We start from the raw sequence: 13490 nt of genomic DNA on the forward strand, positions 1-13490 counted from the left end.
AGCTGTTTGGTGTAAATTGGACTTGAAATTTAATAATGCCACTTTTTTGTCACCTACAGGACAAGTCTGATTAAACTGATCATGCTTTGCATGGCTGCTATAATAGGGGTACCATGTTATAGGTGAGACTGCCTTATAATGGGATTGTTGATCATACCTGTGTTATATTAGGGACTTTGGCATAGATGATGCCACCATGTAATGAGACCAGTGACTAATGTTATATCACAGACCATGCTATACGTAAGGCTGCCTTATAATGGGATCCATGACTGTTACCCATGTTATATCAAAGACCATGTTATAGGTGAGACAGCCTTATAATGGGATCCATGATTATACCTATGTTATATCAGAGACCATATTATTGGTGAGACAGCCTTACAGTGGAATCCATGGCTATACCCATGTTATATCAAAGACCATGTTGTAGGTGAGACAGCCTTATAACGGTAGCCATGACTATAATCTGTCCTACATTCAACAGTTTTTGAAACGAAGATTTCAGATACTAACTTCAAATATTATATAAAATGATATTTCATATATACTTGGAAAAAATATTTGGAATGAAACCTCCACAGACAGTCTTCAAGACATCAGATGCATCATTTGAGAGTTGGCATGGCTTATATAGAGGGGTGGGGGGCAGGGAGATTATTCATTGTCTTTACAATGGATATATGAGAATTAATACCCTCTCTTTGTTCAGTAAAAAAAATAATGTACTATGCCAATAAGGCAAGTGCCTCTCAAGCCATATGTTCTCTCTCTCTCTCTCTCTCTCTCTCTCTCTCTCTCTCTCTCACACACATAAGAACTTATAAAAAAATATCCAGTTTTGTGATGATTGATGAATATATGGAATAATTTTATCAAACTGGTGATAAATTAAAGTATAATCCAAGCTTCCCCATGATCCATACACCAAACTGCTTTGATAACTGATGTTCTGAACATTTGATTCTTTAATTAGTTGGCAACTTTGGTCTGTTATAAACTACAAAAGATCTGCATGGCTTTTGTGTGATTATTTGTTGTAGTGAAATACATAAATTGTTATTCAGTGGCAGTCATGGCAGGATAAACATAACGTTTTAAATCAAAATGAAAATAGGTGTCAGAGGTAATCAACCATACTAAATGTAAATATTCACATCATTTAAACAATGGTACAAAATAAAAAGACAGATTTATACATACTGTCACTACTGACTGTTACACATATTGTCCCCATAATTTTAGATGTATCTTTTTCTGACAGTCATCTTCACTGGGGCTTGTTGACAATACTGCCAATAATCAATGAAAATATGTGCCATTACAAAAGAGAGCTCCATAAGCTTTTTGATGGTCCTGCATAACAATTAAATGCATATTTTAAGGAGAGCTCCATAGGCTTTTTGACGATCCTGCGTAACAATTAAATGCATATTTTAAGGAGAGCTCCATAGGCTTTTTGACGGTCCTGCATAACAATTAAATGCATATTTTAAGGAGAGCTCCGTAGGCTTTTTAATGGTCCTGTGTAACAATTAAATGCATATTTTAAGGAGAGCTCCGTAGGCTTTTTAATGGTCCTGCATAACAATTAAATGCATATTTTAAGGAGAGCTCCATAGGCTTTTTGATGGTCCTGCATAACAATTAAATGCATATTTTAAGGAGAGCTCTGTAGGCTTTTTGACAGTCCTGTGTAACAATTAAATGCATATTTTAAGGGGAGCTCCATAGGCTTTTTAATGGTCCTGAGTAACAATTAAATGAATATTTTAAGGAGAGCTCCATAGGCTTTTTAATGGTCCTGCGTAACAATTAAATGCATATTTTAAGGAGAGCTCCATAGGCTTTTTAATGGTCCTGCATAACAATTAATTGCATATTTTAAGGAGAGCTCCATAGGCTTTTTAATGGTCCTGCGTAACAATTAAATGTATATTTTAAGGAGAGCTCCATAGGCCTCATTAAGTTATACAAGTTTCATCGAATCTGATCGGGGCCAAATCCGGCCCTTATCAAACACTGACCTTTAGAAAATATTATTAAAAATGAGCAGTAAGTGTTTGATAGTAAGATGAACCATGAATAGCAATATCTCGAAGTTATATTTTTATATAAATTACCAAAACTTCGTTGCCAGAAGCCATTAGTATTCTCAATATTTTGAGTATTTACATTTCATTTAAGGTAGTCCATTTTTTGTAAAATCGATGCATATACAGGTCTGTCTGCTATTTTATTTCCCTTTCCTTCATTCTAGAGGCATATTTGACATTAAATAAGAAACTATTGCCTAGAATGTTTTCATAATTTTGATTGTTATTGACATGACATCATTTTTTACATTGATATGTTATTGTTTTGATATGGTTGCAGCTTCTGTCCTTTAATACATAATGAAAATAAAAAATTGTTGTAGTTTTGATAATTGCAATAACAGTCAAGTGGTTGAAAATGATAAAGCCAGCAAAAAGTATATGAGACCTTTTGGAAATTGTTAATGATTTATGACCTAATGTAAATTGCATGCTTCTGTTGTTGAAACCCTATATGATCCTTTTAATTGTGTAATACTGAACAAAATCACTCACCAGTATCTTTTTTTGTTTGTTTGCCTGACATGTATTTGTTAGAAGAGTCTGTGATCTTAACACCTGTACAAATTTGATGAATATTTACATGTAGCATCATGTTCCCTCTTGTCACCTTATCCTGACACCATGCCTACCAGTCCTAACACTAACCAAGGCAACTGCTAGTGCCATTTTTATAAGTCCTTGGAATTATTTGGCCAGAGTTTGAAGCTAATACCTCTGATGGACATTCTAACCACTTAGGCTACAGGAGTAGTAATATTAAAATATAAAAACCTATAAATGACCTCACTGAAATTGATCAATAGAACTTAACCAAACTTGACAAGAAGATTCCTGGTTCAGAATTGCATATTGGTACAACTGATGCCATGAGATATTGCTGCTGTTACTAAAATAGCAAAACCTTAAAATGACTTCTTCCCTAAAACCATTCAACAGAATGGGACCTAATTTGAAAGAAAGCATCCTTGCAGAGAGGGTTTTCATTATTTTACAAGTGATGCTAATTCGCCATCAAATAAGCTCACTGTTGCAGAAAAGAAATACATCTGAACAGCTTCCAATGAAAAGTTGAAAATAAAATTTGACCAAACTTTACTGAAAGCATCCTGGTAGTTTGGTATTTTCCAGCAAGACAACACATGTAAGTTATTTAGTGCATAGTTAATATGTACTTTTGAGAGAGTGACGTATGTAAGGTGAAGTAGTTCGCATTTAAAACATGCACAATGGAGAGATCGTTGGCATACTTCTATGCTACATAAATGTAATGTGGATGATATTTCTTTTGAATATTGTACTTTTAGAAATTGTACATGATTTAAGCACACTGCTAACTAAAATGACTGCTCCCTTGTGTTAAAAAATCAGCCTGAATTAGTCTAAAGTACACTATACATAGCAGCTATTAAAATAGGGAAAATGAATTTTGCCAGACTAAACAATACCAGCTTCTGAAAGTGCAATGAATGAATTACCAAATATATAAAATGTAGAAAAAGTTATCGGCTCTTTTTTATACAATTTACCTCTGAAGTTCAGGAAGTGAAAATGACCAAGTAGAGCTAGCACTTTTTTGAAAGGTGCACATCTGAAGTAAGGCCAAGCTGTATACTCTATAACCCATATTACATCCATCAATCACACATCAAAATAAAGGGAATGAAAGTTTCTTTGAATTATACCTAAGATATACAAGGTCTTTTTTAAATAGCCAGTATAACCAGTGTGGAAAGCCTGGGAAATTCTTCTTCTTTAAAATCCTAACCTTATGCAAAATACAAAACTGTAGAGTGCCACCATAGGTAATTAGAGCAAAGTGTCTTGCCCAAGGGCACACCATTGTAGACAACCCTGGATGATTCATTGAAGGATTCAAACCCACACACTTTTCAATCATGTGTTCATCATTCTAACTACTATTCCACTCTAAAAAGCATTATGGCATAAAAGGTTTTCAGATTTGTACAAGTGATGTAAATGTTCCATCATATATGGCCACCATTACTAAAATTTGAAAAAAACTTAAACAATTTCTCAGAATGTGATCAGCAGATATTTATCAAAAATCATGTTGGGTTTTAGGGTTTTAAAAATTTATGCAAATTAATGCCAGTTAACCATAATCATTTGCCACCACTACTAAAATGCAGTCAACAATACTGGATCACATTTCAGTAGAAAGCATCCTATTGACCTTTGTTTCTTGGCCAGCTGCTGTTGTATATGGCAGATAGGCAGACATCAGCTTGGTGAGTGATGTCAGACCCACTTGGGCCTCGTGTTAAATCCCAATTACCTATTATTATGTGAACAGTGAATGACAGGGTACTTTTTCTAATACTTGAAATAATTATTGTTTTGGGGACTGATATTCAACTAAGATTAGCTAAATGAAAAAGAACACCAACCTATTTATTTTTATCAATTTTATATTGCTTTAATTATTGTAAAAAGTTAAATAGCAATTTACAAGCAGTCATCCATAATGTGCACTATATTTCATCATACTGTTTGCAGGATATGCATAGATTTTTGCTCATATTAAAAACATTTAAAAACAAAGGTTGGAAAAATTGCACCAAAAAATAAGTATCTTGAAAATGTATTTTTATTTTTATTTTTAAGGCAATGTACCAGATGTATATCTCCTTCATCTTCGTGTATCTGTGTATTCCCTCTTCCATCGGCTGTATGGAATGTACCCCTACAATTTTCTCACCTACCTCAGACAATGCTACATCAAGAAGGAGAACCTGGCAGTATTTGAAGAGGTTGTGAAGGTATTAGATTCTTTACAGCTGCAAATGTTTGTCCATTGTAGCAGGATCATTGATAAGTTTTCAGTGGCAGCAGCAATAATACTCAAGCAGGAAAAAAGAGATGTCAGAATTTTTGGAAATTACTACTGGGTACCCATCAATCGCAAAGATCGGTTACCTGGGTACCCGATCAAAGGGAAGTTGTATTAAATGTGAACCTGAACTACTTTGTCATAGGTTTACACATGCCAAGCCCCAAGAGAGGTATAAGCGCAATTTATTACCAAAATAAGTGGCAAAAAGTGTAATCTGAGCATAAAAAGAGCAATCTGTATATTACATGCCATAATCACAGAAGACTGTATGAAAAATGTACATATTTATTTTATTTAAAGTACATTTAATTTTGCTGCTTACCTGGATCTGCAGTTAAAATTGTTGTCACAATCAGCTATATCCACGTGCATTAGTAGTTAATACAAGAGTATAGACACAAAAGATATGGATAAATTATTTATGCATAACACTCACTTTAACTAGTCCACATGTCTACAGCAACTTTCGTGAATAGACATAAAGTCCTCAGATGATGACTGTTGTAGTATCCTCGACCTGCCATGGTTTGTTCCTTAACGTCAGTCTGGTGGAACATGTTTTTAAATTTAACAAAATCCCTCTCCTCTAACATTTTTTAGTCATATAACATCTAACAGTCACATCGATAGTCCATTTTAATAATGATATCTGGCACCATTTATTTTCATTTTAGACTGGTCTGCTACATATGTAGTATCAAAATAGAATGAATCTATGATAAGTGGCTTCACATTCAAGAATCCTGTCTGTTTTCTTGGAACTGTTTGATGTAAAATTAATGCAAAAATTACCATATTTACCCATGTTGTCAATTTTTATCAGATTTTTTTTTCTTAAGCGCTATTAAATAACAAAGATTTATCTTATATTTAAATATTTCAGTGAAAATTTTCATTCTGTGTAGTTGTCCATGTCATTCGTTTTTTCCTAACATGGTATAAGAAGTGCATGCTATGGTTATGAAGTTTTTGTGTTGCCTTTGCTGTGACAAAAATATCTGTCAGGTTTCCCGCTAATAAAAAGAGAGTCCAGAATACAGACATGAACAGCAGCCCTGACTTGGACAGGTAATACTCGCTTGAGGGCAACAAACTTGAGGCAGAAATAACATGAGTTAAACCGGACATTTATATTGTGCTTTCTTTTATTTGAATTGTAGTATGTATTTAAATTTTATTTCATCTAATATTTCTTAATCAGTACTTACTGTCACTGTCGATGAAAAGTACTGACCTCGCTAATAGCATCAAGATCTCAAAACAAGTGCATTTAAGCCATGAGAAAAATGGCACACAAACCATGGATAGGCTCAAAGTTATGATGGTCTAGCTTTAAATATCAGCATTCATTCTTAAAAAAAGGTCGCGCGAGAAAGGAGAGAAGTACTATTATTATACAGTACATGTATGACAAGTTACTTGTAAGTAGCCATAGGAGCCCCTGTGATGATGAATAAATGCACACATGACACGAGCCTTGAACTGTAATGATCGTTATTCTGTGTCTTGATCTGAACATGGAATACTTCTTTTAAACGGGTACCTGGTTGTTCATTTTATTAACCCATTTATTATTAAAGGGTGGGTACCCAAGTACCAAGGCACAATAACATTAGTTGTACACCACAGACCTGGACAAAACTTTGTGGCCGACATGCACATGGTGTAAGGAAAAAGTCTATTGATTTGTGGTTTAAAAAAAGTCAAGTTCAAGGTCACTGTGATCTAAAGACAAAGAACGGTTTCAGCACAGAACCACTAGTTCTACATCACAAGACTGCGTAACACTTTGTGGATGACTTGCACTTATGGTATGGAATAAGATCTTCATTCAAAAGCCTATCAGTTTATTTGAGGTCAAGGTCACTAACTAAAGAACAAAACTTGGTTTTTCACAGAATTTCAGTTCTAGACCATGTACCTTCACCAAAGCTTGTAGATGGCTTACATTGTTGGGTAAGAAAGAAGTCTGCTAAAGCTGGGGTCAGAAGGTCAATTGTCAAATTAACTATGATTTAAAAAAGGTGATTTTTAAAAATAACTTTATTTGCTAGACCACCTGTTCTGAGCAAAATGTGTAGATGACTTGCATTTAAGGTTTGGAAGAGGCCTGTTTAATCTGAAGTCAAAAGTCAGATTTGAAGATCATTGTCAACTTGGTTAAAATTGGTTTTGCATAATAACATTTGTTCAAAAGTTAGTTTCCTGACCAAACTTTATAAGAAACTTGTAGATTCTGGAGACTGAGTGTACAAAATCACTGTTGTGTTGAGTATAATAAGAAATAAGTTGTATATACCATCCAGAATTGGAGTGTATCATGTTATGATGTCTCTCTATCCATCTGAAACCTGTTTTGTTTCTGTACAGTTCTTTACAATCTATCATTACAAATAGTGAAAGTAGTTTGCATTTGAGGTGAGGAAGAAATCTATTGATTTCAGGTCAAACGGTCAAGGTCATAAAGCCTGGACGAAGGAAGACTGTTTCCAAACAATGACTAGACTTGTATACTATACCTTGACCTAAAAAAAATGCTTGCTTATGAGGTAATTGTTGTTGTTGTGATAGGGCTTAATGCCATTTTTTCAGCACAAGATAGGCTATACATATCAGCCAGTATAAATGGTGGATGAAGAACCGAGGAAAATCCCAGAAAGAACCACCAACCCATGAGAAGCTACTGGCAAGCTTTCTTACATACCCACATTGGCCAAATCCAAGACTCAAACCCACACAGGCTTTTGAGATAAGAATGACACCAACTGTTTTGGGGTCAAAAGGTCAGATGTTAAGATCGTAGCAACTCTGCCTAGAAAATGATTTTTGCATGATACCTGATGTACTTTATCACCTACTTTGACCAGACTTTGTGGTTAGGGTGTTATTTGAGGCAGGGAAGACACCTTTTCATATTGAAGTCAAAAGGTTGAAGGTCAAGAATTCAGGTACTGATTGAAGGAAAAACAATATCCACAAATATTTTGTACCATTTACTATGATTAAACATCGTGGATGGATTGCATTTGAGTTCTTTTTAACTTTCATTTCACTGTCTTGGCTGTCTTTTTTAACTTTCATTACACTGTTTGGGCTGTTCTTGTTAACTTTCATTTCACTGTACTGGCTGTACTTATTAACTTCCATTTCATTGTTCTGGCTGTTCTTATTAACTTTCATTACACTTTTCAGGATGTTCATATTAATTTTTATTATACTGTTTCGTCTCTTCTTTTTAAATTTCATTACACTGTTTTGGCTGTCTTTTTTAACTTTCATTACATTGTTCTGTCTGTTCTTGTTAACTTTCATTTCACTGTACTGGCTGTTATTTGCTTTCATTACACTGTTCTTGCTGTTCTTGTTAACATTCATTGTACTATTCTGGCTGTACTTATTAAGTTTAATTACACTGTTCTTGCTGTTCTTGTTAACATTCATTGTACTATTCTGGCTGTACTTATTAAGTTTCATTACACTGTTCTTGCTGTTCTTATTTACTTTCATTACACAGTTTTTAGTTTAAAATCTGTGTTTGATTACATTTTAATAACTAGCAGAGATGGAGCCTTGGAGTGGTCTAAAAGTTTTAGAAATTCATAGTACCATTTATATATACCAGACCGTAATGGAACAAGAACAAGTCGAAACATGACAAATCATTTTCCAGTGTCTATTGTCTTGAACCAGTGGGTGAAAACGATACATGTATATCCCTGCGTAGTTGTTTTTTTTATTTTCCATGTATGAGAAATATTACAGAGGTAAATTTCTGCAATTAACTGTTGAAATAAAGAATCAAACATTTTGTTTTCCAGTCAATGCTGGAGAGAGTTCGACTCCATCCCAATCTGATTATAGGGACTAAAGAGTCTGAGGTTGCCCCACAGAGGTAATATGCAGCACATTTTGTAATCTACCTTAAAGAGGGTATTTTGCATTATACCTTAATGAGGGTATTTTGCAATATACTCTAAAACAGGGTATTTTGAAATATACCTTAAAGAGGGTATTTTGCAATATACTCTAAAACAGGGTATTTTGCAATATACTCTAAAACAGGGTATTTTGCAACATACTCTAAAAGAGGGTATCTTATAATCTACCTTCAAGAGGGTATTTTGCAATATACCCTACAGAGGGTATTTTATAATCTACCTTAAAGAGGGTATTTTGCATTATACCTTAATGAGGGTATTTTGCAATATACCCTAAAAGAGGATATTTTATAATTACCTTCAAGAGGGTATTTTGCAATATACCCTACAGAGGGTATTTTATAATCTACCTTAAAGAGGGTGTTTTGCATTATACCTTAATGAGGGTATTTTGCAATATACTCTAAAAGAGGGTATTTTATAATTACAGTGGAACCCCGCTATAACGCGATGATCGGGGTCCATAAAATCGGATCGTGTTAAAAGCGGGGTCGCGTTAATGTGGGGTTTTACAATATTTAACTTTTTTTCCAAGAACATATACGTGTATACATGTACAATGATCAAAAGTCGGCTTATCATCAGATGAATATTAACTGGAATGCATTAATTAAGATATATTCAAAATAATCGATGGCTAATATATTTATAGGTTATTACTTTGCATTAAAAACATTTACTAATTTTTATTTGTTTGAACGATAATACAGATTGACCGATAATACCAGACTATCGCTATATCATGAAATGTGTATCAACACCGTATGCTACCGTGCCGTCGTGGCATGCAGTTCATCCATAATGGATGTAATTTCATTGAAAATCGTACAGATTTAAAATATTCAATGATTTTGTAATAGTCTGAATTCGTCGTGTAAAATATAGGATGAACAAAATATTGAAACCATTTACTTGCCGTCTGATATCGTACGGTCATTGCATGCAGCTATTCCCGGGTCTACATACGGTGTCTGTACAAATTTCATACCGCTAAAATTTTATCATATGCGACAACTGCAAGAATAATTAACAATCAACGCATGATTTCAGCGTGCAAATAACTTTTATTTCAGATTTTGTGAACATCAAAAGAAACGTGAAAACTGCTAAATTAATCGTTGCGCAAAGTGCAAAGTCAGTGTGGTTCCAAATTTAAATTTCATCATTTCTTGAAAAATATATCCAATGACGTTTGCTTCTTTGCCGCGAACTGTTGGGTTCTAGCAAAGTCAAGAATGTTTCTTAATTGAAGGACTTTGACGCTGTCAACATCTTGTGTTTCCAGCCACCTTAAACTTGCTTCTAAATGTGCTACTGCTTCAGACACTTTTGGTGGGGGAGTTGGGGTGCCATCGTCATCGTTATCATTATCGTCACTGGTTTCAGGTTCTGATTGTGCAGCTTCATTCTTCCTGCTGACATTTGTAACAATTTCGTCATCTGATATGTGTTCGTATATAGGGCAGATGTCATCTACTGAATACCAGTTAAGCATATCATGATGACTGTGCTCGTATTTTTTAAGTGCTTCTTCTGCTTAACGTACGTCGTCTTCAGTGAATCCTGTAAATTCAAGCTCATCGTCACTATCATTTTGTATCGAGGGCGTAAAAGCTGGCCCAAGACCCTTTATCCAGCATCGTTCAATGCAGCGTGCAGTGATAGCATCCCAGGCTTTACCTCCAAGGTGACATACTTCTTTTAAGTTGAGTAATGCCAATGATGTGTCGACGGATGCGTTATTATCTGCTACCATTCCCTTTATCATTTCACGGCGATAATTTTGTTTAAATACGGAAATTATGCCTTGGTCAAGTGGCTGGATTTCTGACGTAGTGTTTTTCGGGAGGTACGAAACTTTGATCTTGCCATCACTGCTGACAAGATTTTCCGCTGGGGGGTGGGCAGGGCAATTATCCAGCAGGAGGAGAGCTTTTTCCTCCAGCTTGAGTTTTCGTAAATGAGCCCGAACATCTGGAACGAATGTTTTGTGAAACCAGTCGTCAAATATGGAGCTATTCATCCAAGCATTCTTGCTGTTAGTGTACTGAAATGGAAGTGCCTTCATATTTACATGATGAAAACATCTGGGAGCTTTCGATTTTCCAATCATCAGAGGTCTGACTTTGTGGCTGCCAGACTTGTTAACACAAAATAAGAGAGTCACTCTGTCCTTCCTCTTCTTGAAACCTTCTCGTTTGTGACTGTCAGTCTTGGTTGCAAGGGTGCGATCGGGTAACATTTTATAACATAAACCAGTCTCATCGCAGTTGTAAACTTGGTCGGCTGTGTAGCAACCGTCCTCCAGCAACTTTTTAAGCCCAATCGGGTAGGAATTGGCAGCCTCTTTGTCAGCGGAGCGGATTTCCCCAGACACAAGAACTTGGCTGATAGCGTGCCTTTTCTTGAATCTGTCTAGCCAGCCATTACTCGCCTTAAATTTGGAATCATCTCCATTGATACGGCGATCAAATTTCTCTGCTTGGGCTTTCAGAATTGGGCCAGAAATTGGAACACCTTCTGAGTGAGCTTGTGCAAACCATTGGTACAAAGCTGAATCTAGGACATTGTCATTAGCTAACTTAACCCTTTTACGCTGTAAACCAGTTTCCTCTTCAAGAATGTTGGGTAGACTACAGAGCTTTCCTTCATCTGTTTTCCACCTTCGCAAAGTGGACTCGCTGATTCCTAGATCTCTGGCAAGCTGAGTTTGTTGTTTGCCCTTCTTTAGTTGATCTAGGGCATACAGTTTCTCTTTAGCAGAAAACGACTTGCGTTTTTGAACTTGCTTTTCCATAACAGTAAAATATTTTTTTATATAAGCAAACAACGTACACAGATAAAGCTCGATAACTAAGTAATGAAGGCCTGCAATGGTTACAAATCACTTTTTATATAAAACAAAATTAAGCTGAACGGATGTACAATTTCATACCCTTTTAATTTACAGATAATAAAGTGGATATTATTTACTTTCAACTGTTTGTTGTTTGATCACACCGCCAAGCATAGCATACATGTTGGCGGCTTTCGTCCTTTGATGTTTATTAAATTGTGCGACTCTTGTATCAACCACAGCTTTGTCTGCTGCTTGGCTGTGATTGCAGTTAAATAAGAAGCCCATGTCGGCTATTGTTTGAGCAACGACTGTATACAGAATTCATGGAAGACAATCACAAAGACGATTTACTGGCTTTACTCATGGATCCGTAATAAGTAACACTTCCGATAATGTTTACTTCGGCTTAACAATTCAAAAACCTAATGAAACCAGTTTTCTCTTCTAGAGTAGAATACGGAGCTTCACCACAACCTGTTCAAATTGATAAATTTCAGAAGCCAAGCGTTGTACACACTATTTCTCGTACGTTATATATATCGTATTATTTTAGAATTCATACACGATCACTTCTCCAAAATCACTTAAAGAACCTGGATAAATTGTTAAGTTCCGATCGTTTATTATTAAAAGTCATACGCGAATTCTTCCACCAAATTATAATAAACGTTTTACACACTATTTCTCGTACGTTAAACAAATATTTTCACGGTCCGATAAAAATACACGTAAATGAATTTCAAATTTCAGGAACCATGCCACGATCATATTATTTTAAAAGTCACAACTAATCTCATGCCCAAAATGAAGTTAATTTCTTGTTTTGTTTTTTTTACTTTTCTCCAAATTTTTTTTCTCCATGTGTGAATGAATATACGAAATTTCGGGAGCCATGCTACGACCGCGTTATATCCGAATTCGCGTTATGGCGGGGTGCGTTATAGCGGGGTTCCACTGTACCTTCAAGAGGGTATTTTGCAATATACCCTACAGAGGGTATTTTATAATCTACCTTAAAGAGGGTATTTTGCATTATACCTTAATGAGGGTATTTTGCAATATACTCTAAAAGAGGGTATTTTGCAATATACTCTAAAAGAGGGTATTTTATAATCTACCCTCAAGAGGGTATCTTGCAATATACCCTACAGAGGGTATTTTATAATCTACCTTAAAGAGGGTATTTTGCATTATACCTTAATGAGGGTATTTTGAAATATACTCTAAAAGAGGGTATTTTGCAATATACCTTAAAGAGGGTATTTTGTAACATAGCTTAAAGAGGGTATTTGAAGGTTCATTTATTGTGGATTTAATTACCCTGCATTTTAGCAAAGATCAGGGATATTGTCATGACTCCATGCGTCAGTCTATCCATCTACTGTAGTACAGATATTTGTTTTGTGTGGGGACAAAGTTTCATGGATTGTATTGCTGCCCTGATCCACAAATGTAAAGACCCAATGAAAAATTAGCCTGGTATGTTGAAGACCCCACCCCTGCACATTTTCTTACTGTGTTTCATTCCTGGAGATTGACAAAGCTACTAGTATTTGATAAATCAATGTAATTAATGTAACTGGTAATAAAAAATATTAGCTTTTACATGTGTTTGTTTTATTTTGAACCCCATGAAAGAAAGAATTATAATCATATTAGAATGTTTCAATTTGCATGTTTTGATAAGGTATCCAGTAACTGTAATTTCCACTTGATGTCTTAAGTTAATATGTGAAAAAAGTAAGGATAGAGTTTCACAA

At 35.1% G+C, this 13490-nt stretch overlaps 1 protein-coding gene across 1 annotated transcript in view; it reads left to right on the forward strand.

Moving 5' to 3' along the window:
* LOC149778841 (hamartin-like) overlaps positions 1-13490 on the forward strand; it is a 90089-nt gene that overhangs the window by 15268 nt on the left and 61331 nt on the right. Inside the window, exons 5-6 of the mRNA XM_089939593.1 lie at positions 4725-4879; positions 8772-8845. Of these exons, the coding sequence (XP_089795719.1) occupies positions 4725-4879; positions 8772-8845 (229 nt within the window). The remainder of the gene's footprint in view (positions 1-4724; positions 4880-8771; positions 8846-13490) is intronic.

The sequence above is a fragment of the Sinohyriopsis cumingii genome, chromosome 17 (assembly GCF_028554795.1).
Source record: "Sinohyriopsis cumingii isolate HCF-2022 chromosome 17, ASM2855479v2, whole genome shotgun sequence".
Classification (NCBI taxonomy): Eukaryota; Metazoa; Mollusca; class Bivalvia; order Unionida; family Unionidae; genus Sinohyriopsis; species Sinohyriopsis cumingii.